The sequence below is a fragment of the Dasypus novemcinctus genome, chromosome 6 (genome assembly GCF_030445035.2).
Source record: "Dasypus novemcinctus isolate mDasNov1 chromosome 6, mDasNov1.1.hap2, whole genome shotgun sequence".
In the NCBI taxonomy this organism is placed as follows: domain Eukaryota; kingdom Metazoa; phylum Chordata; class Mammalia; order Cingulata; family Dasypodidae; genus Dasypus; species Dasypus novemcinctus.
The window spans coordinates 81,709,135-81,735,906 of NC_080678.1; the positions used below are offsets into that span (position 1 = coordinate 81,709,135).

General features: G+C 39.7%; 1 protein-coding gene across 1 annotated transcript in view; it reads left to right on the forward strand.

The window, feature by feature from the left end:
• Positions 1 to 2,298: 2,298 nt before the first annotated feature.
• MCU (mitochondrial calcium uniporter) overlaps positions 2,299 to 26,772 on the forward strand; it is a 245,098-nt gene continuing 220,624 nt past the window's right edge. The window contains exon 1 of the mRNA XM_004473835.3: positions 2,299 to 2,487. Within this exon, the coding sequence (XP_004473892.1) occupies positions 2,341 to 2,487 (147 nt within the window). The 5' untranslated portion in view covers positions 2,299 to 2,340. The remainder of the gene's footprint in view (positions 2,488 to 26,772) is intronic.

The following is a 26,772-nucleotide window of genomic DNA, read 5'->3' on the forward strand; positions in this document are numbered from 1 at the left end:
GAAGGCTGGAGATTGAGCCCAGGACTTCTTATGTGGGAAGCTGGCACTCAACCACTGAACTACATCAGATCCCCTTATAATGGGAATTTATTAGGGTAAATTTGGTTCTGAGGCTGTGCAACTGCCTGAATCAAGGCATCATCAGAGAAGCTGTCTCACCAAAGGTTGGCGGCTGGCGATCCTGGACTCCTGCCACATGGCAAGGCAAAATGGTGACCAGACTCTGCCTTCTCGTCCAGGCTCACTTTCTTCCCGAGCTCAGCTGTGGGCAATCAGGCAGGTGGCTCTTCTCTGCCTGGGCCTCATCAGCTTCAGGCTGCTCTGCTGATTCCAGCCACTGGCCTCTCATCCTCTCGGGGTTTCTCTGTCTTTCTACAGTTTTAGGCAATCCTGAAGCCCTCTCTTCCATGGCAGGGTAGAAAACCGGCAGCTCTCTTTCTCTATGTTTTTGCTTTCAGTTCTTCATTTACATAAGACTTGAGCAAGGTGGCCAAGACCCACCCTGTGTCTTGCCTCACTGAAGTAGTTCAACCAAAGACCCTAAAGCCACCTAATCAAAGGTGATCTAATCAAAGGTCTCTTAACTGACTCTAAACCAGGAGTTCTTAACAAGGGGTCAATGAACTTGAATTGAAATTCAAAAAATAGTGTTGTAATGTATTTATTAAATAATACCCAGTATAGTGTGGTCTTAGTAAGGGGTCCGTGGTTTTCACCTGACTGGCAAAGGGGTCTGTGGAACAAAAAAGGTTAAGAACCTCTGATCTAAACAAAAGTTTCCACATAAAGTAGGTTTATAGACAAAAGAATGGGTTTGCTAAAGAACATAATTTTCTGGCGTTCACAAAAAACTCAAACCAGGACACATGGTGATCCTAGTAAGTGGGAGTGAGGAGACAGAAGAGAAAGGGAAATGACATGACATGGGTAAATACCTTAAATACAGCTGGGATAAATATAGATGGGTGGAAAATGATTGTAAGTGAAGCTGCTCCAGGAATGTCACAGATTCAAGAGGGATGACTCTGCAGCTGTCCAATGGGGGTCTCATTCCTGAGCTCTTAGTTTCCACTGTTGGGCAATAAATGCCTTTCAGGTCTCACCTGGAGAAGTCAATCATCTTCCTGTTGTGGAGTGGGTGGGAGGATTAAACAAACCAAAACTTCCATTTCCTTATTTAGCTATTCTTGGCCAAAAAGTACCATATCAGTTAAACTTTAAAGAACATTATTAGAACAAATGAAAATTAAAATAGTCTCAATGTGTTTTAACTTTATCATTTAAGGTAGCACTGCAAGATTGTTTTCCAAAACTTAGAATAATCCTTTTCTTTGCTTTCCAGTTTTCCCGCTCCAGATTTTAAAAGGAGGTGTGAGAATGAACAAGTTCATAATAATAAACAGAGAGCAAGGAAATCCTCTTGTAAGAAAATTCAGAAAACCAAAATCTCCTCTTAGATAGTTTTTATGGATGGCTTTTGTAGAATGAGGTTTTTTTTCAAGAAAAAATGATGGAGTTATTTTAAAATGTATTCCAGTGGCTAGTTTAGCTAATTTATGAAACTTAATTGTCACGATAGCTACGTAATTTTTATTGTATTTATCAACACTTTCTATTTCTATGGTTAAAAAGTGCACATAAGATGAACTACGGTAAGAAAATAGTGCTGCTTCTGCAGAGTGTACAGAATATCAGTAAAAAGGTGCTGTAAAAATGAATTGAGTATTCTAAATGTATACAGTCCTGTTAATTCACTCTTACGGCATATACTCATTTTGGGATTCGGAGATTGTAATCATTCTACCCCTCCTGTATTATGCTACACATCAAATTCATTAGATCACCTCATGATGTAGGGTTAATTTCAGCTGATCCAAGCACCATCAGTTATGGATGATAATTCTGGGAGTGTCTTTGAGAGTGACAGCTTACTTAGTTATTAATTTGGCACCTATTTTGCCAACTTAGGACACTCACAAAGTACAAAGCTTTGCACAAATATCCATTTCTCTAATAACCCTTATCATAGCTCGACCCTTGGTGAAGATTAGCTCAATCAAACATGCCACCTCGATTGCTTCTAATCAGAGGGGCTCCAGTGCCAATTACCGGTCCCCTAGAATTCGCCCGTAATTGACTATGTCCCACAATAGGTAACTCTGGAAGTGACAGGCAGCCTCAAGTGTGGCGCTCCCGCCTGTCGATTGGGCCTGGCGCGAAGCCCCGCCTCGTCAACTCAGCCCAGGGCGGCGGTTGGCCCGGCGCCCGTGAGTGGCGGCCTTTAGCTCCGCCCGGGCCGTCCGCTGCGCCGCCTGGGCCGGCGCCGTTTCCAGTTGAGAGATGGCGGCCGCCGCAGGTAGATCGCTCCTGCTGCTCCTGTCCTCGCGGGGCGGCGGCGGGGGCGCCGGCGGCTGCGGGGCGCTGACCGCCGGCTGCTTCCCCGGGCTGGGCGTCAGCCGCCCGCGGCAGCAGCAGCACCACCGGACGGTGAGCGAGCGCGCCCGGCGGCGCCGGGGAGGGCGGGGCGGCGCTGGCGGGTGCGAGCCGCGGGCGGGCAGGCCGCCGGGGCGGCGGGCGAGTTACCTCAACTCCCGGCCGCTCCCGAGGCTGCCGCGCGCCGAGGAGCCGCCGTGCCCTTCAGGCGCCTGCGGCGGCCACCGGGAAGGGAGGGCGGGCGGGAGGAGGCCGAGAGGAGGAGGAGGGGCGGCGGCGGGGATGTTCCGGCAGGACCGGGGACGCCGGGGCGGCGAGGGGAAGGCACTTGCCCCGCTCGCTGACCCTCCGCGCCTCTCGGCCCGCCCCTCCTCCCGAGCGCTCTGCCCCCGTGTTCCCCAACTGCGCGCCGTGCGAGTTGCCCCCGCGAACCTCCTCCAGGCGGGCCGGGGCGTCCTGAGTTGCCGCGGCCGCCTGGCGTGTGTCAGGAGAGTGGCCGTGCCACGCTGCTGGGAACTGTCCCCCGTGGAAGAGGATCCCGGGAGGGGCCGCTCCCCTGTCCCCTGTCGGCCCTCTGGCAACCGGCAGAAAGGAAAATCAAACTTTATCCCCCTCTGTGACTCCCTGCGTGTGTGCGCCGGGAGAGCCGGCCCTCTGGAGACGGATGCTGCATTGCTTCAGCAGGCGAGCTCCATCCCCTCTGCTCCTTCAAGGGCCCCGGTGGTCCCTTCGGAGGGCTGCTTCACGTGCCTGGGGAAAGAAGGGTGGGCACCCGCCAGAGGAGCGAATGTGCAAGTCGTTGAAAGAGGCAGAGGTTTGGTGGTTGCGTTAACCAGTTACTGCTGGGTTTCTTTGACTGGTAATGAAGTGGCTGGTAATGAAAGGGGTTTCTGTTTGAACAGACTTGGTGTGTGTGTGTGTAAGAGAGACAGAGGGTGAGAGATTTTTTTCATTTGCAAGAAATCCACTTGGCATGCTCTTCTTGACCCAACAAGTCAGCAGGTTCTCTCCCCTTGGACTTTCTAGACCCATATGTCCTGGTTTTTGGCCAACTCACAGAGAGAGTGTGTAGGTTTTAATGTCTAGGGCTAAGTTGTATAGCACGGTAATGAGAGGATCAGTGCAGATAGCCTGACACGGGTAACTAGTACTTTCAGCCCTCCATTAATAAACCCACCTGTGCTGTTTTGATCACATAGCTCTTGAGAAGAAACTGAACTGGAGGTTTTCAGAGAGCATACCCCAAGATTGATGACAGCATGAAATCAGGTGTCTGAAAGGACTATGAAAGAACAAATGCTCTGCTAATGCAAGGTGGTATTGTTATTATTAGTCATGGGTAGAGACCCTATCCTCATTCATGTGAGAAGAGTGTAGTTTTTCACATTTGGCATACTGGCATATTGCCTTGCTGAAGCTTTTGGGTGAGATCCTGTCTTTTCCACAGTTCAATTTAGATTTGCATTTTCATAGCCTCAAGTTATGTGTTTTGTTCTCTTAAAAACAGAAGGCCACTCAAAAGTCTGATTGCATTCCCCTCTTCCTCAAACTGTTTAAAGACTTCCCAAGTTGCCTTCCTGTATTTTAATAAGACACCTTCTGACTTCGTAAGTTTGTTTTTAAGACTGGTTTGTGGGTGGTATTCATTTAGCTTTTTTGCGGGTGGCTCATATTTTCTATGTGACTCTCTTAGGCTGTGTTTCCCCTGTGGGGGTACTTCATGAGAGTGTTCTCTGCTATTCTGGGGGTAGGTAAGAGTGATGTGCTGAATTTGTAACTGAAGACGCAGTTAAAACGAAGTGTTATTTCTGAAGGGCAGAAGTGTTATCATGGGAATGGTGACTTGTAAATGAACTTAAATTTTTAACATTTTGAAAAAAGTTGAACCTTAATGACTTAAATATGTAAACAGATATTTTCTTTGTCTACAGCTGCTCTGAAACCATCATGTATACAGCCTTCTCCACCTGATATTCTGATTTCTCATAAGACATTAAATTTGAGAGGATCTTAAAAGATTTGTTAAACTTTTAATGTTTTATGCTTGAAGTTGAGGTCCAGAAAGGTGAGAGACCAGGCCAAGATTACACAGCTAGTATGTAGCAGATTCAAGACTCCCACCCATCCAGGTAGTCTGACCCAAGTATTGTATTCTTTTTATTGTAAAGTGTAATTGCTGCTTCATATCTCTCCCCTTCCTTATAAAATTAACTATTTTCTGTTAGTGTATTGGCATTTGGAAACACCATGAATGGGAATTCTCTAAATAGATGTTGATTTGAGGCATGTGTGTTAGGAAGATATGGGACCAACTGCCAGAAAGAGGTCCCTGAGAGACACTGAGGTTGAATCTTGCAAAGGAGACATCCTGTGTATGTGCAGCAGATGGCACTCTGCGTTGGACGGGATCACAAGTCCAGCTTGTGCAGTTTTGCTCTGCTGTAGTAGGTATGGTAAACTGGAGGGGGTGGGACACCCAATATAACCAATTAAAGTACTGGTTACTTTTTGCTGTAGAGGAATGTTTTTTGAAATCTGTGCTATCCAAGTTTAGAGAATGAGTCCAAAACAATGCAAAAGTTCAGTTAATTGATAAATACAGTTACAAACATGCTCCCCCGTCACCCCCCATCCCCTGTTTAAAACATTCAACTGAGTAAATAGGAGTAAAGAGACAGGGGCTTATTTAATATTTTTAGCACCATCTTTTATAAACATTTTTCTCTTCCTCAGTGAAGAGCCTACAGCTTGTGATTGTAAGTAAGGCATGCGCAACATCTGTTGCGTGCTTTTCTGTATGGTTAGTGAAGGTGGCCGCTATTTTCAAGAACGATTCTTTTAGGGGGAACTGCCTTTCATTGTAAACTGTGTAATATCTTTGTTAAATCAAACAGTCTTGCTTCCGATTATGACAGCCTGACTGTTGGCTGCATTTCCTTGCAGTCAGTGGCTATGCTGTATTACCAAATCTCTTACTTAAGTTTGTCGTTGTGCTGTTAAAATTTGTGGCTATTCCTCTCTACCTGACACATAGGAGTTCTTTGGCAGCGAGATCACTTCACTTTAACCTGTAAGTTTTAGCAGAAATTACATCGCCTGATACAGAGGCAAGCTCTAATTCTTTAATTGGGTTCCTCATGTTCTGGTGCATCTTTGCCAGTTCCACCCCAGCACTAATACCTCACCGAATGTGGGCCAGTCTCTGCACTGTCGCCATACATCCTGTACCTCCATATGGAGCATTTATGCAGTTTTTGTAGCAGAATTTCAGCCTCAATCACTCCTTTAACCTTTAATGTCCATTTCAGGTCAGGGAATATGATCAACAAATTCTCTCCGGATCTCCCCATCTTCACTTTAGGGAGCAGGAAACAGACCTTTAGGAAAGTGAGAGAAGTACCTAGTCAGGTTATGTATGGGGTTACTGACAAGCCTGGGATTAACATGCATTTAAATGGGGGTGGATTTGAGGATTTGAAGTTCTAGCCTGGATCTTAGCTTTCATGATTCCTGGGTATTAATCCCTTTCCATTGTTCTAGTCTGTCCTCTCTGAATTCTCATTGGATTTATTATTTTCACGACACAGATTGACACTGACTTCTCTTGTTCACTAAATGTGTCACTTTGAGCATCTTATCTTACTGGAGAGATAAGGGCAGAGTATGTATCTTATTACCTTTGTGTCTCATAGACTTCAGCACAGTGCTAGGTACGTAGGTTGTAGTCTGACAAGCATTAATTGGATGTGCACTTTGTTGTCTGTCAATTAAAACGTATATATCTATTTTCCTGGTTCAGCTTGTTTAATGGCCTGTTGCTTAGGTAACCACATTTGCTTTAAACTTGGAATTGCCAGTGGTGTCTTTGGTTGTATATTACACTTCTTTATGGTTGGTTGATGTAAAGAAAATATATATTTTATGTAACATTTATGTCATCTAAAGCTTCTTTAAAGATAGTAAAAAAGATATGGAACATTTAATAAATCATGAACATAAATTAAGTAGATAAATTAGGAAAAAATACATTCAAATATAAAGAATTGCCATGGTTGTCTTCCTTGGGTCTTAGGTTTACATTTCCATTCCAATAAATGCCACGAACTTTCAAAAAAAAGAGTTGGTATCCTTGGGTTAACTCTGCAGAGATCAGTCACTAGCTTTTTGTCACAAGCCAATGAATGTATGATGATACCCAGATTATTAGAAATGTATGCTCAAACCAGATTCTAGATTTGCTTGTTGTTTTAAATCTTACTGTATCATTAAGCTTTTGAAGGTTCTGGATAAATATAATTAGAACACGCTTTTTTTTTTTTTTAGGAAGCAACCATCTTTTATTTATCTTAAAACCTTCTTTATTTTGAAACCCATAAAATATCTAAATGGGTAAACTTGGATTTGTTCAACAAAGTCTGATTATTTGAAGTTTTCCTTCATCTCAAGGGCCTCAATTTTGTGTCTTAATGGAACTCCTTTTTCCAAGAGGAAATCAAAAAAAAAAAAAAAAAAAGCAGCGTCAAGAGTGGTGTAAGTAAAGTCAAAGACATTAGATGGATAGTGGACCATTTTTTGCTCTGAGGCTGCATTATGTTTGAAGTTGAAATCAAGGAATGGTCTCAGGGTGTGTGGCAATTGGATATTGTTTGTGAATTCCAAAAATAGATATGGGATTGTGTTTGTAAATCAGTCTGTTCTTCTGGGCATATGTTCTGCCAAGGAGGGGGCAGAAACTCTAAATGCTATGCAGAAGCAGTTTATTCAATCAGATGAGTTTGTGGTTATATCAAATGATTATAACAATTGAGCAATCACAAAAGAAAGTAATAAATTAAAGACATAGGAAAGAATGAAAGTATATACAACCACTCACCAAATCAGGGGAAAACTTAACATCTGAACTCTCACGTGGCTGGGGAGCCCATTTGCAGCTGATCAGAGTCCAGATTAGAAAAACAGTCCAGGCAAAGCATCCCCCTTATTCTGGGTAAGGCTCCAACTGGCAGCTTGGGGACTATTCCTTTTAAGGGGTACCGAACCTCAGAACTCCAATGAGTCTTGAAATTTGTGAGGAATGACCTCATCGAAAGTAACTGAATCCATCTGTCGGGGGGTGGCTAGCCCTCCACAGGAGAGACACAGTGTCTCAAGGGGTCTTCTCTTCTATTCTATGCATGGTACACTGAACAGGAACATAAAGGTTTTCAGCTTTTACTTTTAGGGGGATACAAACAGGATGTGTAAATATCATGTCTGGTGACTTGTTCCTTTTAAACATTTGTTTTTGGGTATTGGATGATGGGGTTGCCTGCAGAGTAGCATTATAACATTCCAGAGGACAAAGGACAGTTAATCATTCACAATTCTAGGCTGAAACAGCAGACTATTGATTAGAAAGCTTATAAATTCACAATTCTTAATAATAAATTTCTTATGGTACATCAGCTTATTAGATTGTATTAAATTCCTTTTACTTGATTAAATTATGATTAAGACTTTGATTCCACCATGCCAGTAGGATGTTGAGTCCCCACGCCCTTGGTAGGGGGGGACTCAGAGAAAATGACAGGGCAGAGTTTGAGTTTTGATGCTGGGGCCCAGGGAAGTAAATACACAGAGAACAGGATCACAGAGGAAGAGAGACAGCTCATATAGACAATGGCAAAGGCACAGGAAGAGAGATGAGCCTGATTGTCTACAGCTGACCTTGTGAAGCAACCTGAGCAGCCAGCCTGGAAAGAAATGAGCCCTGGGGAGAGAGACAAGCCTTATCCCAGCCTACAGCTGAGACGGGAAGAAGCTGGGCCCATGGAGCCTTAAGAGGGAGAAGGAAGTCTGAACTCTTGCAGATGTCTGCAACCATATTGCTCCAACAGCTTTTGGTGAGGGAAGTAACTTACAGTTCATGACCTGGTAACTGTAAGCTTCTACCCCAAATAAATACCCTTTATAAAAGCCAACAGATTTCTGATATTTTCCATCAGCACCCCTTTGGCTGACTAATACAGGGGCTTCTGCAGTAGCACTTCATTGGTACCATTATCTGGATTACTGTTGGAATGTTGTTTTATTTATTTTTATTATTCTAGTTTCGCACCCCTATAGGTTTTCTCTAAAATTACTGTTTGTTTTCCTGTGATTAAAGGCAAGATTACTTTTTTTTTGAGTTCTTTTTTTATTTTTAATAAGCTTTAGATTACATAAACGTTACATAAAAAATATAGGGAATTCCAATATAATCCCCTCCCTCATTTACAACTCTTTTGTTAGTGTGGTACATTTGTTACAACTGATGAATACATACTGAAGCACTGCTACTAACCATGGGCTATAGTTTATATTATAGTTTACACTTTGCATCACACAGTTTTATACATTTGGCAAAATGTATAATGGCCTATATCTGTCATTGCAGTGTCATGTAGGATAATTCCAATGTCCTCAAGGGACCCCATGTTACACTTATTCTTCCCTCTTCCTCTCCTCAGAATCTGTGGTGGCCACTGCCTTTGTAACAATGATAAAAGTTCTTCCATTGCTAGAATAATCATAAATCTACTTAAGTCCATAGGTGCATTCCCCTTTTATATTTGTTCATTCCTCACTCTTGAGTATTTTGGGATGGTGATGCCCACTCTTGTTTCCAATTGAGAAGGGGCTTGGATCCCATGGGGCAGATGGAACGGGGTGGAACTGTCTTGCTTGCAGTTATAGATACTCTTTGTTTTTTGGGATGGGTGTTGTGCATCATCATCCTTTTGTTAGTTGTCCTAGGCAAGCCCAATGAACTGGAGAATAGGTGTTGCAACCCTTGCTGAGATTCAGGGCTCAACTGGCATATGAACAGACTGAAGATTTAAGTCTCTGGGACATATATTTAATGAGTATAATGCTATCGATAGGTTCAATTAAAAGGGAGAGAAGAGTCATGTATAGGGAAATTGTAAATAAGTCTAACTGTTATTAATACATCGGGAGCATATATTCCAAAGTAAGACCCACTGACAGGGTGCTGAATTCCTGAAATTGTCTGCCCTGCCTATCATATCTAGATGTCTCTAGAGCCTTCAGGAGCACTGCTGTTTGAGGCACTGTTTACTGCGGCAGTCAGTGAGAATCTGCTGAGATGTGCGTAAGTGTAATCTCTGGAATGACCTCTTGACTCACTTTGCAAACTCTTAGCCATAAAAACTCATTTGTATTTAGTATTTCCCATTTTTGGTCAAGGTCTTTTCCCAAATGCATTGCTACTTGGTGTTTGGTAATAATTCCTCTGTGCCAGGGAGGCTCATCCCCAGGAGTCCTGTCCCATGCTGGGGGGATGGTAGTATATTTACATGCTGAGTTTGGCTTAGAGACCACGTTTGAGCAACAAGGAGGCTTTCAGGAGGTAACTCTTAGGCAATCTATAATACTAGGCTAAGTTTTCATTTCTTGAGAAAAGGTTCATAAGTACAACCATCAATATCAAGGGCCTGGCATAATGGTCTCTCCTCCTTCACTAGGCACTTCCCATGTACTTGGGGGATTCTTGCTGCTCTATTAGAGAATGTAGCAGGACTTCCTAGGATGGAAGTTCAATATTCTTTGGTTACTATGTGGATCTCCACCCACTGAGATAATGCCCCATGACCACTGGAACATATTCATATGCCATAGAGGCATGCCCCAGGTGTACCCCTCCCTACACATTCTCCCATCACTGGCACCCAGTGATGCCCCCCTGCTACAGTTGTGACCTTTCTGGAATCCAAAACCTCCCCAAAATCAAAGCTAAAAAATTTAACAAGTAAAATAATAAAATAAAATAATAATAACAAAGTACAAAAATAAAAAGAACCAAAAAAAGGTAAAAATTAAAAATTAACAAATAAAGTACAATAAAATTTTTTCAGTGTTCCTTTCAGCACTTTAAGATCTGTTATCTTTTGTAGAGTGACAATTTCTTCTGTATGTTTCCTCAATGTCTTATATATATGTATATATATTTTGCTTTGTCTTCAAAGAAGCTTTAGGTTACAGAAAAGTCACATAGAAAATATAAGGGATTCCCATATACCCAATCCCCTCCCCCTCTCCCCTATTAACATTTTACATGTGTATGGTACATTTGTTACAATTGATGTACAAGTATTGAAGCATTGCTACTAACCATGGTCAGTGGTTTACATTATGGTTTACATTTTGCACTGTACACTTTTATAGGTTTTGACAACATTGAAAATGGCCTGTATCCATCATTGCAACATCGTGCAGAACAATTCCAAAGTCCTATGTTCCATCTATTCTAGTCTTCCCTTTCCCTCCCCTCAGAACCTATGGTAACCACTAAGTTTCAGTTTTTGAAGAGTAAGGTTCATAGTTACATGGAATAATATTGAGGGTTTGACATATTGGTCCATTTTCTTTTATTAGGCACTGCTTATGTTCTCAAGAGATTCTTGTCCTTTTAATTGAGAACAAAGCAGGACTCCCTAGGATGGGAGTTTAATATTTTCTTGTTTATTTTCTGGGTCTCCTCCCCCTGAGATAGCACACTATGACAAGATGAACACTTATATAATCTATAGAAGCATGCCTCAGGTGCACTGTGTCACACTTATCCTCCTCACTGATGCCCTGCACCAGGAACCCTCCCCTGCTATATTTGCCAGAACATTCTCATCATTGTAATTTTAACCACAGACCTATAAATCCCCAGAGTTCGCTTGTTCCTTCCTCCAGCCTCCCCCCTTCCAACCCAATGCCCCCACCCTAGTCTCCCTCACATTCTGGTACCATCGAATCCAATCACATCACTGCATCACTATCACCCCCATCCACTGCTCAATCATCCCTTTCCAACTTATCATAGATTTTGCTCCTATTGACCATTAGCTCAGCACTCTCTACTCCCTTTCTGTCTCCTGATAACCCATCTTCCAGACTCTAGCTCTGTGAGTCTGCTCAGTTTGTTTGAGTCATATCAGTGAGGTCATGTAATATTTGTCCTTCAGTGACTGACTCACTTCACTCAACATAAGGACTTCAAGATTCATCCATATGTTAACATTATCCCATATGTTAATACTGCATTCCTTTTTATAGCTGAGTAATATTCCATTGTATAGGGGAGCAGGTTTAGTTCAGTGGTTGAGTGCCTGCTCCCCTTGTATGAGGTTCTGGGTTCAATACCCAGTACCTCCTATAAAAAATAAAAAGAACATAATCTTTATGGGGAACAGATGTAGCCCAGTGGTTGAGCACCTTTTTCCCATGTTTAGGGTCCCAGGTTCAATCCTTGGTACTTCCTAAAAACAAAATAAACAAATGAAAATACCAACTCTCTTTGGGGAGCTGATGTAGCTCAGTGGTTGAGTGTCTGCTTCCCATGTATGAGGTCCTGTATGGTGCCTCCTAAAACAACAACAACAACACAAACACAAAAAAAAACCCTCAAGAATGGAATCAATAATTCTGGGTAAACTAGAATTTGACATTTAATGGGCAAGATTACCTTTTAATATCTCACGATAACTGTTCACTATAGGATCTCAATCTTTGAGGTACCCCATTGTTCATTTGACTGATTAATACCATATCATGGCTCATGGATATATTAGAATTATTAGAATAACATGTTATTGGGTAAATTAAAATGGTATCCTGAGAGGTGTGTACTTTAAAGAATCTTAGATTTTAGAGTTCAGAAAGACTGAGTTAATAAGAGCTGAAAATGGATCTCATGTATTATGATTTTCCCTTTTACTTTTTCTGCTAATTTACACAGTTTGTGTTTCATTTTAAAAACTGTTAAGCTGAAGATGTTTATAAAAGCAATTTGAGGTCAAATTCTTATTCCAAGTACCTAAATTCAAACTCAGTCTTAAATAATTACTTCCTGATTTAGATCAAGCTTGATGATACCTGTTAAAAAAACTTGTCCTCTGCAGGTTGAACAATAAATGGAAACAATCCATTTATATTTTTCATTGCACTTTGTTAAATGCTCTGCATTAAGATAGCCTGGACTAAAATGAAAGTTGACTTCAAGCAAAGTAATTTTAACAAGTTTAGTAAATTATTGATCCATAAACTATGTCTAAGTTTGAATCTTTTATATTGATAAAATAACTTGGTAAATTACATCACTAGTTGGGTCTAATAACATGCTAAAGCTGAAATTTTTCTAATGCAGTTCTGGAATAATTGGATAGTATGACATTGCATTTTTACATCTTAAAAAATAAGAGCTGGCAGTAGTGTGAAGTCTGGGAAGGTTGAGATCAGAGAGGCAAGGAGGCCAGTAGGGGAGTCTCAGTTTATTAGGCAAGAAATGCCTCAACTAGGCTAGTCAGTGGGGGTAGAAAAAAGAGAATAGAGAGGAGAGAGATTTAGAAGTAGATTTGATAGAACTTAGTGATTGGCTATGAATCATCACTCAGCTAGTACCAGGTAGAAAAGTCTGTCTGACTATATAACTCAGGTACTGAAACTTTATTTCTTGACAGTCATGTTAAATATGCTTCTTTGTTATCTTTTCTCAGCCTTTAATTTTATTTTTAAATGTTCTCACCTGATTTAACTATCTTTAAATGATTTTAAAAATTTATAATTAATCAGATGCCTACCTTATTCTCATTTTCCACCTCTCCTACTTCTTCACTCCATACCGTCAGAATCTGGAAGATTTGTACATCAGTATGAACAGGTTTACATAGCATGATAAGCACTTAGCAGATCTTTTTGACAGAGTATATTCTGTCAAAAAGAATATTTTGTCATATTCTGTATTATACACTTCCAAAGGTCTGTTCAGAAACTCTATAATATTATGCTCATTAGAGAAATACTTTTGAATAATTTTTTTGATACTCTTTTTAACTTTTCATTTTTTGTAATATATAGGTTAATTAAAAGAATCCTTTTATAGTCTTTATTTGTTTTGATACTTTTTAGGGAATATTGGGCCTTATCGTTTAGAAAACAATAGCAATTCCTAAGCGTGAACCTTTTCTTGGTAAAATTTTAGTAACCTTCCTTTCTACATTAGAAATGTAGCTATATGAGATTCCAACTGCTTTTGCCACCATGATTTCTTTAGCGAAGTAGAAAAAAAAATATGATTGAAAAGAAACTATCTGGAGTGATTTACTGGCATTTTAATTGATTAGGTAATTTACTGGATTGCTTTATTAGAAAGTACACCTTCTTTGTTCTTCCAGTTATGATAATACAAAGCTCAGTATTTATTTGGTAGCTCTGACAGTTTTTAAAGACATTTCGAAATCTCCTGTACCACAAGAGATTGTATTTCAAATGTGGTGAGCCTTTGAAGGTATTGAAATTTCGGTCTATAGATCAGTGATTTTCAAACTTTTAGAAAACTGAACTCACAGAAAGTTCATCTTATATCATGATTTAGTACCTGTATTGTGTTTGTTTTTCCCAGTTACCAAAATAAAAGTAATTGAAGAGGATCAGGTGCTATGTGGCCTAATAGAGTTAGGATTCTGGGTTCTGTTCCTCCTTTTTCCATTAATTGCTGATTGACCTTGGGAACTAACTTCTTTAGTCTTAATATTTTTGAGTTAAATAAGGATGCTTGATTAGGTGAGTCTTAATTCTTTAATTCTAAGATATGTACCATTTTTATATAGCACTTTACAAGGATTTTTATGTTATTTCATTGCGTGGAATTATATGAAATCATAAACCCAGATATGTTATGTCTTATAAGAGTTAAGTGCTTGAAGTGAAGATAAATAGCCTTCCAGTTCCTCTTCAGGACAGGTTTCATTTCAATTACTTCTAGCATCTTGATGGACAGTTTACTCTGTATTCTCCTCAATAGTTGGTTGTGTTTAGTGTCATAGTTCTCCATTGTCTTCTTTTCTCCAGTCCAGATTGTTGAGAGAGAGAGGAAATGGTGGTAGAGAGCTGAGAGAGTTAGGGAGGCGGGGGGAAGATAAAAGCAGTTAGGTTTGGAGTGTTGAGGTAAAATGAGATTGTTCTAGTCTTTTGTTAATTCTGAGTTGTGGCCTACGGACCTGAAATAGAAAGTGTTTCTGTTTTCCTTTGTAGTTACACCACAGGAATCCTGAGGGTGAAAACCTTACTAAGTTTCTTCTTCCAGCTCTCTGAACTGAAGCTTAGTACTGTACCAAGACAATAGGCATTCAGTCAGTACTGGATGAATGAGAATCAGTGTGTTCAAAAGTCCTAGAGACCATCAACCCTGTGGATATCACAGCTGTAGAGATCTTGTTCTCTGTGTCTGCATATAACAGTGACAGGGATCATTGAATTGTCAAGTAGGATTTACTTTTTTTCAGGCTGCAGCTAATAATCTTAAAGGAAATCACAGATTGTGCTGAAATAAGCAGGACTACATAAAATACTGAGTAAAAATAGTAATGGAAAAAGAGTGAAGTGCTATTATGTTTAAGTAATTTAAGAAATTGATACAATGACATCTACCTTGGCAAATATTTGGGGAATGAGAGGGATGCTGCAGAAGAAAGAAAGGAACTATTTGGAAGAGACACTGCCAACTCTAGATTCCTTACTGATATATATTTCCAAAGAGGACAGATTTTTGGAGGTGTTTATTTTGGAACTAATCTTCTGTATTTCCATTCTGCCCCCACTGTATCCTGTATCTGGCACTGCCAGAATTCTGCTAGTTGCCATGAAGCTGGGCTGTGGCAAATGGCCAAGTGTGATAAAAACCTATTTTTCATTTTAAACAGAGTGCAGATGTCAGAATACTTTAAAGAAGTATTTAAAGATAGATTGAGTAGAATGGAAGAACTAGTAAAAACCTAATGAAAAGATTGAAAGGTTTTGATTTGCTTTTGATGAGATTACATTTCTTTTGTAAACAGAATACCAGCTTGTCTTGATATGTCAGTTTCTTTCTTTCTTGTTTCTCTTTCCATGGTCTTTAAGTGATGTTGCTAGAAGCCATTGATAGAACAGAAAATTGAGTTTTCTGATCACATACTGGTGGTGGTAGTGGTGCTTTTTTGGGAAAGGGAGCCCAAGGGTATATACTTTGTGTGAGTGTCTAACGTTATGTGTATGCCTGTTTTTGGGGTTTTATTTCTTTACTTTTGTTCTTGTTGCAGCCCCAATGAAAATGATATTTTTTCCCCCCCGTTTCTGACTTAAGCTTTAAAACAAAATGTTGTCTTAGCACAACTGAGATGGTACTATGGAATTGTAGTATAATGTTATTCCAGAATTTTGGAATATTCATTTATTAAATGGAGAGCTAAACTCTAGTCAGCACTTTCTTTAATTTTAATATCTCATTCTGCATTGGCATTTGATTCAGAATGAAATCAGTTCTTAGCGTGGCTGAGTGCCACAAAGCTAGGTGAGCTTTAAATATATAATGGCTTTCTTTTTAATGATTGCTAGGGCTTTTAGCATTAAAGGGGGAAAATGAAAGTGAAATATAATAGATTTCTTGCCTAAAGTGAGTATTCTTGATAAGATTAAAAGTAGAGGCAAGCTAAGGCACTGAGCTTATGGATTGGAAGGTCACATCACAGCCAGCATTCGGGAGTATCAGGTATTTGTGGAAGAAAAGGCAGAAAAGGCATGCTGATGAGCATGCTCACAAAGGAGCTCACTTGTAAACGCTATTCAGTCACCAGTGAGCTTTTGTTTAGTTGGTTGGTTTGGTTTTTCGTCCTTCGAAAGAAAATTATATTCCATTCAGTCACACATACAAAGGGAAAGCATTCTCTTTTAAAACTATGAAGTAAGTCATACATATAAAAACTAGTAGAGGGAAATGGACTTTGGCCCAGTGGTTAGGGCGTCCGTCTACCATATGGGAGGTCCGCGGTTCAAACCCCGGGCCTCCTTGACCCGTGTGGAGCTGGCCGTGCGCAGTGCTGATGCGCGCAAGGAGTGCCGTGCCACGCAAGGGTGTCCCCCGCGTGGGGGAGCCCCACGCGCAAGGAGTGCGCCCGTGAGGAAAGCCGCCCAGCGTGAAAAGAAAGAGCAGCCTGCCCAGGAATGGCGCCGCCCACACTTCCCGTGCCGCTGACGACAACAGAAGCGGACAAAGAAACAAGACGCAGCAAATAGACACCAAGAACAGACAACCAGGGGAGGGGGGGAGATTAAATAAATAAATAAATCTTAAAAAAAAAAAAAAAAAAACCAATAGAATAATATGTGTTTTCGTGTGATCTATGTATCTTTTAAAAAATATATATATATATATTTAAAAATAATATGTGTGTCCTTTAGCCTGAGAAATGAAATACTATAATTAATTACTGCTCCTAAGTATTCTTCCTCAGTTCCTTCTCCCAAAGGTAACATTCTCCCAAATTTGGTGTTTATGGTTCTCCTGGATGTGGTTTTGCTATATATGTATATGTGCTTTTGATATATATGTGTATATCTATAAACATAGTGTTTAAGCCTGTTTAAAAACCTTATTTAAAAGGTATTGCACTGTATGTATCCTTCTGAAATTTGTTCTTTTTACCTAATATTAAAAAATGTATACTTGATGCATGTGGTTCTGGTTTTTTTTTTTTTTTTTTTTTTTTTTTTGAGGTACCAGGGTCAGGAATTGAACTCTGGACCTCTGGACCTCAAGCCAGCACTCATCCACTGAGCTACACCAGCACCACTGAGCTACACTGGCTCCCCTGAGTTGTTTTTTGTTTGTTTGTTTGTTTGCTTGTTTGTTTTAGTTTTGTTTTTAGGAGGTACCTGAAATTGAACCTGGGACCTTGTGTATGGGAAGCAGGTGCTCAGCCACTTGAACTACATCCACTCCCCTTTTCATTTTTTAACTCCTCTATGATATTTTATTCTCTATTCCATTAGTTAACCATTCTCCCCTTGATCGAAAGTGTTTTTAGTTGAATATTTTGGGGAGAAAAGAAAGAAGAATATCAGGTTTCATTTTTTAAAGTTAGAACCAGGAATGTTGTTTTGACTTTCAAAAAAGCTAATCTCCTTTTTTGGTATGGAATGTCCTTGTTTATCATATTCTTGGGAAAACCCTTTGTGCTTCCTGAGAGAAGGCAGAGAAGCATAATGTTTCATTACACAAATGAACTTTTCTTGTGTAAAATGCAGGACAGCATCTACCAAGTACAGCGAGTTCATGAGGGATTGAGCTGTTGTGGCAAGAGCTTGTTTTTTTGTCCACTAAAATTCTCAAGTTTTTTAAGTGCAAACAAGCCGTGGATGGAAACTTGTTGGCATTGATTCATTATTTCTTTTCTGTGTGTCTGGGGACTGTCTGCTTTATTTTGCAAAAGGATTGTGCCTTTTATGGTAAAGAGACTGTTCCTGAATTGGTGTGGTTTTATGGAGCAAAGGAAAAATAAAGTCTAGGAAAGGAGGCAAGAGGTTGGGGGATACTTCTTTTTGAGGTTGATAGTTTATGTGAAATAAATATTACTTGTTTCAATAGTAAAACTTATATATGTATTTGTCAGTGTATATTCTTACTTTGTAGTCATTCTTTTGAAAAAGTAATCTCTGATAAATTTTTTTTTCTTCCCAACTTCATACTGTTGCCTTTCATTTGCAGCATCCTTGATAACTGTCTAAGCATTTTTGCAGCATACACAGTGTAGAACTTCATTCAGGTTGTCCCTGCAAATAATTTACCATAGCATTGACCAGAAGTGCTGAGGCAGCAAGGGAAACACTAATACATGGGATGCTTTCCAGGGACTGTAGCTGATGGCAGGGCAAACACAAGCCAAAATTAAGAAGAAAATGTCAGTTAAGCACCCAAGATGTAGTCTGGTCAGATATGCTATTAACAGTGAGTATACCATTCTAATTAAATTAATTGGGACCTGGACAATTTGAACCACAAGACCCAACTTTAAGGATGTTAGAGTTAGGGGGTAGGGCAAGAATAGTCTTTTGGCTAAAACTTATTAAGGATGAAAACTTAAATTGTCTTTGCTTTTTCTTGTTGGATAGATTCCAGTGCCTCAAGAATGATTAAACTCAGCTCCCTGTCTTTCTTCCACTGTGGTTCTGAGGGAGAGGATACTGAGTAGATGAATGGACATGACAGTAAAGGAAAAGTTGTGTTTTTTTTTGTTGGTTGGTTTTGGTGGGAATGATTGGAGGGAAGAAAGGGAGAAGGTATTGCTAATAAAATTTAATTTTTGTTTTTTCATTATTGCTGTTTTCTTGCTAACCATACAAATTATTTATTTTTTTCATACTTTACATTTCACATTTTGTAATTTTACCATTAAAATTATAGATTTGGGGAGAGGAAGTAGTGTTTTGTAAAAGGGCTTTTTTTTATTGTTGTTGTTCTTGTTTTTGAAAGATCTCCTATTCAGTTTGCTAAGAGTCAAGCATTTTCAAACAGAACCCCTAAACCAGAGAGTTGTGTGGCTGGGCAAATGAATAGGATTTTTCCTTGCAGCAAGATTTCTTAGTTTTGTAAGAAACCTGTTAATTTCTGAAACTAGTGAAAGTTCCTTAACGCACCTGCATAGTGTGAGACTTCTGTTTTCAAGGTACCCTTAACATTTTCAGAACATTTGGTTCTTCAGTGTTTATTACAGTTCTATCTATTTTTTAAATGCTGGAAGCATAGAGATGAGGTGAAAAAGAATTTCCCTCCTTTAAAAGTATTTCTAACAGTATTGGTTTATGAGTTGCTGCTTCATATTCCCCAATTTTACATTTGTTTGAGCTTACCATGCAGTTATGAAAGACTCAGTACTTTTCTTTCTCTGATAAAAAATTATTATATTTCAAAGTTTCTCATAACCAATCCAGATTTATTCAAGGCTACAGCTCATATTCTTTTAAAAGTACTCTCTTGTTCTAAGTGTAACTGTAATAACTAGCACCAAGAATGTCTTAAGCCCAAAGCAAATTCTAGACTCTTTCTTCTTTCTCTTTATATGCTGAGATGCCTGTGTCACCTACCTCTTGAGGGCCTTTTCCTTTGACATTGATTTTACTTTTTTCTATTCTTGTAGGTCTTTCACTACTATTCCTGCAGTGGTTGGCAAGATATCGTTTCTACCTCATTCTCCATGTACCATGCCAGTGACATCTTAGCTGCTAGAGTGTGGAGCTGGCCTATGAGAGTCAAGTAAGTGCCTTTTTTACTATTTGGCATGGTTTTTGCTTTCTTTGCAAAGCCATGTTGAGGAGCTTCTTAAGATTAGTTTTTAAAAAGGCACTTGCTTGATTCTTAGGAGCCAGCTCTGTGCTCCAGCCTGCTATTGAACACCTGATAGCTAACCTGGGGCTAAATTTAGTGAGGTGACTATCCCAGAATGGAATATTTTTAGTAGGGTAGACCCTAAAGGATAATAGATCTGATCTTGGGTTGACTTAGATCATTTATATTGGTAAGCAACCCCTACCCTATCCCAGAATGAATCAGAACTTCTGTGTTAAATCATAATTATTCTGGCCCCCTGGAAATTTAGCAGGCTGTGGATGATCAAGGGTCTGCTTGTCTAAAACCAGTTGGATTGCATGAAAAGAGAACAGCTTTCCTGAGATAGCTTGACAGTTATCTGAATTAATTTAGCTTAATGTATAGAAGAAGTGATGGTTGATATTAATCAAGTTTAGGTTTTTGTGTTTATCGCTGAAGTTGCTAAAACCTGGTATTTTACTTTTGCAGGTCACCTTGTAAATTTTGCCTATGTAAATTAACACATCCCCTGTTATGTCATAACAACCATATAAGGGAGAGTGTTTTCCTGCTCTGTCTTAGGTATTGGTGATGTGACCTGTTCAGGCAGGGGGAACTTGAACTTTCTCAGGTATGTGAAGATCCTGATTCATGAGCGTTTTCTTCCTGCAAACAAAACACAGTTTATTTCAGTGTAAACACAAGATGTGGTTTCACACAATCTTTTTTACCAATTACATTTTCTCCTCCCCAAACTACAGCCTGGACTGTTGTCTATTTTTGTAGGTAATGTTTTATTAGAAAACAGACACACCCATTCATTTATATATTGTCTGTGGCTGCTTTTGTACCATCATGATAGAGTTAAATTATTGCTGCTGTATGACCAACAAAGCCTAAAATGTTTAGTATCTGGCCCTTTAAGAAGTTTGCTGAATCCTGCTATAGAAGAACCAAACTTCAAGGTTGATAGAACCACGGTTGATTTCAAATAGACCTCTAATGAGAAAGCCAAGACCTGTGTCTTAATGCTGACTAGCAAGTAAATATTTGAGATATATATTACAGTGGGAGTACTGATAGAGTGTTAATGAAATGGAAAACTATGAAGGCAGTCCAACTTCTTTTAATTTTTCTTTCTCCCTCCTCTCTCCTTCCTTCCCCTCCCCTCTCCTCCACCCATATAATCCACTCCCCACCCCCCACCACATCATTTTTGTAAATTATTTATTTTTGAAAATACATACATCACATAAAAAATGTTACATTAAAAAATATAAGAGGTTCCCTTATACCCCTCACCCCCCCAGCCCACTCCTCCTACACCAACAACCTCCCCCATCATTGTGGCACACTCATCGCATTCAGTGAACACATTTTGGGACACTGCTGCACTACACAGATAATAGTTTACCCTGTAGTTCACACTCTCCCCCAGTACATTCTGTGGGTTATGGCAAGATATATAAAGTCCAGCATCTGACCCTGCAGTATCATTAAGGACAACTCAAAATCCCAAAAATGCCCCCACATCACATCTCTTCTTCCCTCTCCCTGCCCTCAGCAACTACTGTGTCCACTTTGTCCCCCTCAGTGCTAAAATTTCTTCTACTACTTGTCACAATAGTTTCATTGTAGAATATCAGTAAGTCTACTCTAGTCCATATTTTATTCCTCCATTTTGTGGACACTGGGATGGTGATGCCTTCTCTACCTCTAGATCAAGAGGGAGCTTAGATTCCACATGGATGATGGATGCAATTCCTCTGCTTGCAGTTGTAGGCACTCTTGATTCCCTGGTGTGGTGGTTGATCATCTTCACCTCCCTGTTAGCTGACCTGGGTAAGACCAATGAACCAGAGAGTAGGATCTTTTAACTTTTCTTTCACCCATTATATTCTCTCTACCTCTCCTTCCTTCTCACTGGGTATAGTTGATCATTCAATGGCGCAATGTTATTTTTCTTTCTGGATTCTCTGAAGGTTTTATGGAACAAATAAGGATAAAATGTTGAAATAGGATATCTGATATAGCCAAAGAACTGATAATGAAACAATGTCCTGATTCTTGAAACAAATATTATAGTTAAAAGGAATTTGAGGTCAGGAAAATTGAAGGCCAGAGACATTCAGGGAAATGTTCAAAGATTACAGAGCAAATTAATGGTAGAGCTGGGTTCTTTCCACTAGGTCACACACCATTTTAGAAGCTGCTTGTTTTTCCTATAGTCTATTTCTTTTCCTTTTCATTTCCCCCTGAAATAAAAGCAAAGACTTGATGATTTAAACCACTAAGATAAGATTTATTGAAGAATTGACCATACTTGGAGTTTGGATGCTTTTATTTTATTGCTGGAGGATGACTTTGGGGGATTGCTTCCTAGTAAATCATTAAGTGCTTGTAGTATGTACTTGGAAAGTTTAAATTAGAGGAGATGAAAAAGAAAGTCTGGGCCTTGTTCATTATTTCTTAGCTAGAAGCAAAACTAAAATTGGCATATATAAAATGCTTCCTGCATGTATCTATGTGCTTAAACCCATTGGTGGAAAATGTGTATGTGTGTCGTCTGTGTGTGTGTATCTAATAGCTTTTAAAGTGCATTTGGAGTGCATACTGACAGGTGTAAGACAGTCTGCAGATTATTGTGCAGAGTTTTAAATTGATTTTTAAAATTAACTTTAGATTTTAGAACAGTTTTAGATTACAGAAAATATTGTGATGATAGTACAGAGTGTTCCTATATATCATCCTCATTTCTCCTGTTACTGATATCTTACCTCAATATAATACATTTGTTACAACTAATGAACCAGTATCAATACATTATTAAATAAAGTCCATACTTTATTCAGGTTTTCTTAGTTTTTGCCTAATGTCCTTTTTTTGTTTCTGAATGAAATTAATTTTTATTAATACATTCATTGAGGTAGAAGGCATTCATGTGACTCCCTGAAGGTTAGACTATTTCCAAAGTCCCTTTCAACTTCCAGGAGTCTGATTTGAATGAGTTACTGTATGGCTTAACTGCTGAAAAATTATGATTTGTAGCAGTTATATTTTCCTGTACATGTTGAAAAATTACTTACTTTACCATGTTGATGGTAATGACTCTTCAGATTTTTGTTTTTAAATTTTAGCATCAATTCAAATAAAATCTCCAAAAGGACAAGACAAACAGTGCCATATACTATATTGCTGGGGAACATATTCTAAGGTAAACTGCTGTCTTTGGAAGTAATGTGAATCAACTATTCTACTTCAATATGTTTATCCTTTTATAAGTACTCTTTGAAGTCAGCAGCTTTGGAGGAATCATTAATCATTACATTTCCCTATAAAGATCTTAAAATATTTCTGCCTTGAAAGTTCACCAGTTATTTATTAAATTTGAACACATGGATGCCTTGTGACTCATTATTTCCACTCCTAGACTTATACACAACAAAAATGTGTGCATATATTCACCAAAAGACATGAACAAAAATGTTCATGGCAGGACTATTTGTAATAGTCCAAACTGGAATTATCCAAATATCTATCAAAAATAAAAGGGGTAAATAAGTTGTGGCATATTCACACAATGAATATTAAACGACAATGAGAATGAAAAAACTACAACTACATATAATAATGTGTGACTGTCAAGGTCTCAGATATAATGTTGAGCAAAAGAAGCCAGGTACTACAGAGTGTATTAATTTCAAAAGCAGGCAAAACTAATCTGTGTTGACAGAAGTCAGGAGTTTGGTTACTCTTGTTATGGGGTAGGGAAAGCGTCTAGGAGAGGACATGAGGAAAGCTTCTGGGATGCTGCTTGCGTTTTGTTTGTTGGTTTGTCAACTAGTTACATGAGTGTTAATGTTATGAAGCTCATCAAGTGAGTTTTCGCATACCTTTCTGAATGCGTGTTATTCTTCAATTTAAAAAGTATGCAAAAAGTATTAGCAATTCTAAAAGAAAAACCACACACAGCTAATGTTTAAGGAATATATCATTAATAAGCTGAACAAACTAATCTTTTATCTTAGAATATATGGAGTCAGAATATTATACGATTATCGAGTTGCCATTATGTTAATGGTGTTGTTAATGTTTTATTTTATTGTACGATGAATAAATAGGTGATGTTAATGCTTGCTTTTTCTTGTAACCACATTTTGGGGATGCTTCAGAGGAGGACATCTTTTCTTTTAGGTTTGCATTTCATAGCATCACCAAGGCATAATGTCCATCCAGTCTTTTTTTTTTTTAAAGATTTATTTATTTATTTAATTTCCCCCCCTCCCCTGGTTGTCTGTTCTTGGTGTACATTTGCTGCATCTTGTTTCTTTGTCCGCTTCTGCGTCTTGTTTCTTTGTCCGCTTCTTTTGTCGTCAGCGGCACTGTAAGTGTGGGCGGCGCCATTCCTGGGCAGGCTGCACTTTCTTTTCACGCCGGGCGGCTTTCCTCACGGGCGCACTCCTTGCGCGTGGGGCTCCCCCACGCGGGGGACACCCTTGCGTGGCACGGCACTCCCTGCGCGCATCAGCGCTGCGCGTGGGCCAGCTCCACACGGGTCAAGGAGGCCCGGGGTTTGAACCGCGGACCTCCCATATGGTAGACGGACGCCCTAACCACTGGGCCAAAGTCCGTTTCCATCCAGTCTTTTACTATAGTAACAACTGATAAACTAAAGCAGTGTAGAATCAAGTAATTGTGACTTGTGTATATTAATATATTTATGTGTATTAGTATGTTCTCATTTCCAGTGATAATCTTTGTTAGATCAGTGAATGAGCTTTAGCCTTGCATCTCAGTGTATTTTACATGTTCTTTTGACTTTCTGGCATCACCTCAAACTTATCTAGAATGTAGAAGTCCTCTTCCCAAATGGAGCTCCTTTTATGATTTCACTGTTTCTGTTACTGGTACCTTTGATTCTCCTACTTAGTTACTTGACTTAAAATTAATTTTTAGCTCCTCCCTTTTCCTTAGCAGGTTTTTCCCACTTTTCTATTTCTTAACTAATTCTTAATTTGAGTCTTCCTTTCTCATCTCACTGATCTGTCACTTTGTGTTCCCATTTGTCCCCTTGCCCTGGTTTAAACTCTTATGTTTCTGGACTTTTGTAATAGCTTTCTAACTGGAGTCCCAACTTTCATTGTCTCCCCTGCAATCAATTTATTCTTCATCTTTCTGCCAGATTTATCTTTCTAAAACCCAACTTACCAAATCAATTCTTCCGCAAATCATTGGCTTGCCACTACCTACAGGACATAATATAAATTCCTTAGTAATATATTCAAAACCTTTTATAATTGAATTCCAATCTATCTTTCCATTTTTAATATTTTTTATTTATTTATTTATCTATCTATCTATCTTCCCCCGCTCCCCCCTGGTTGTCTGTTCTCTGTGTCTATTTGCTGCATGTTCTTTGTCTGCCTCTCTTGTCAGCAGCACGGGAATATGTGTTTCTTTTTTTTTTGTTGTTGCATCATCTTTTTTTTTTTTAAAAACACGGCTCCTGCTTCTTTTTTTTTTTTTTAAGATTTATTTATTTATTTCTCTCCCCTCCCCCCCCCAGTTGTCTGTTCTGTGTCTATTCTCTGCTTATTCTTCTTCATCTGCTTCTGTTGTTGTCGGCGGCATGGGAATCTGTTTCTTTTTGTTGAGTCATCTTGTTGTGTCAGCTCTCTGTGTGTGCGGTGCCATTCCTGGGCAGGCTGCACTTTCTTTTGCACTGGACGGCTCTCCTTATGGGGCACACTCCTTGCGCATGGGGCTCCCCTACGCAGGGACACCCCTGCGTGGCACGACACTCCTTGCGTGCATCAGCACTGCACATGGGCCAGCTGCACATGGGTGGAGGAGGCCCGGGGTTTGAACCGCGGACCTCCCATGTGGTAGGCGGACCCCCTAACCACTGGGCCAAGTCTGCTTCCCTGTTGCATCATCTTGTGTCAGCTCTCCGTGTGTGCAGCACCATTCCCGGGCAGGCTGCACTTTCTTTCGCGCTGGGCGGCTCTCTTATGGGGCGCACTCCTTGCGCGTGGGGCTCCCTTACTCGGGGGACATCCCTGCGTGGCAGGGCACTCCTTGCGCGCATCAGCACTGCGCATGGGCCAGCTCCACATGGGTCAAGGAAGCCTGGGGTTTGAATCCCAGGACCTCCTAACCACTGGGCCAAGTCCGCCGCCTGTTGTTTTTGATAATCATCATTTAGTGACTGCTTACTAAGTTCCAGGTTGTGTGAAACACTGTACATGAATGCTTTTATCTTATTTCCAACCAATAGTCCTATAAAGTAGGTACTCTAATGAGAAAATAGAGGTTGGAAGTTTCTAAATAACTTACCCAAGTTATTAAGTGATGGAATTGTCTCCATTATCTGTAGTTGTAATCAAATCTATGCTTCCTCTATCTTCAAGACTCTTGAACACCTTTAGTAGGCCAGTGAATACCAAGTTCATTCCCTCCTCTACCCTAGCTCTTTCTCTTTGCAGATCCACTGACTGGAAAGTCCTTACCTGTTCTTTTCTGCCTCCTCTCACAGTCTTATTCCGTCTATCCTTCAAGACTGCCTAGCTTAAGTCCCTTCTTTTCAGTGATTTCTCCTTTTCTTTTTCAATTTATAGAATACTTAATTAGCCATACCACACACTTGGTACTTTCACTGCCTTAAATCTGTATCTTTTTATATATAGGCTTTAGACTGTAATACCCTTGAGGAAAGGGCTTCAGTCATTGATTTTTTTTGTATGTGTGTATCACTTGCAGTACCTTATATATAATAGATACTTTGTAAATATGTTTTGTTCAGTTGAAGTGCTAATGGAATGTTTGATAACTGAAGATATATAGTGTGTATCTAAGACCCTTTTCATGTTTTTTTGAGCTTTTTGAAGCCCTTTTTATGTCCATCTGGCAATCTTAATTTCAAACCAGGGATAGCACATTTAAGTTAGAGCCCCAGGTATCATTGATTTGTAGGCAGGAAACTTGGTGTTTATTGGCACATTCTGATTAAAATCGGAACAGCTCTTCATATCCAGAATCTGACTACTTCTCAGGACCTTAGCATTACAATTTTGGTTTAGGCCACCAATATATCTCCCCTAGATTATGTTAACAGACTCCAGTTAATCTCCCTGTGTTTGCCCTTTCTTCTCTGTGGTCTGAATTCAGCAATGGGAGTGATGTCAGGC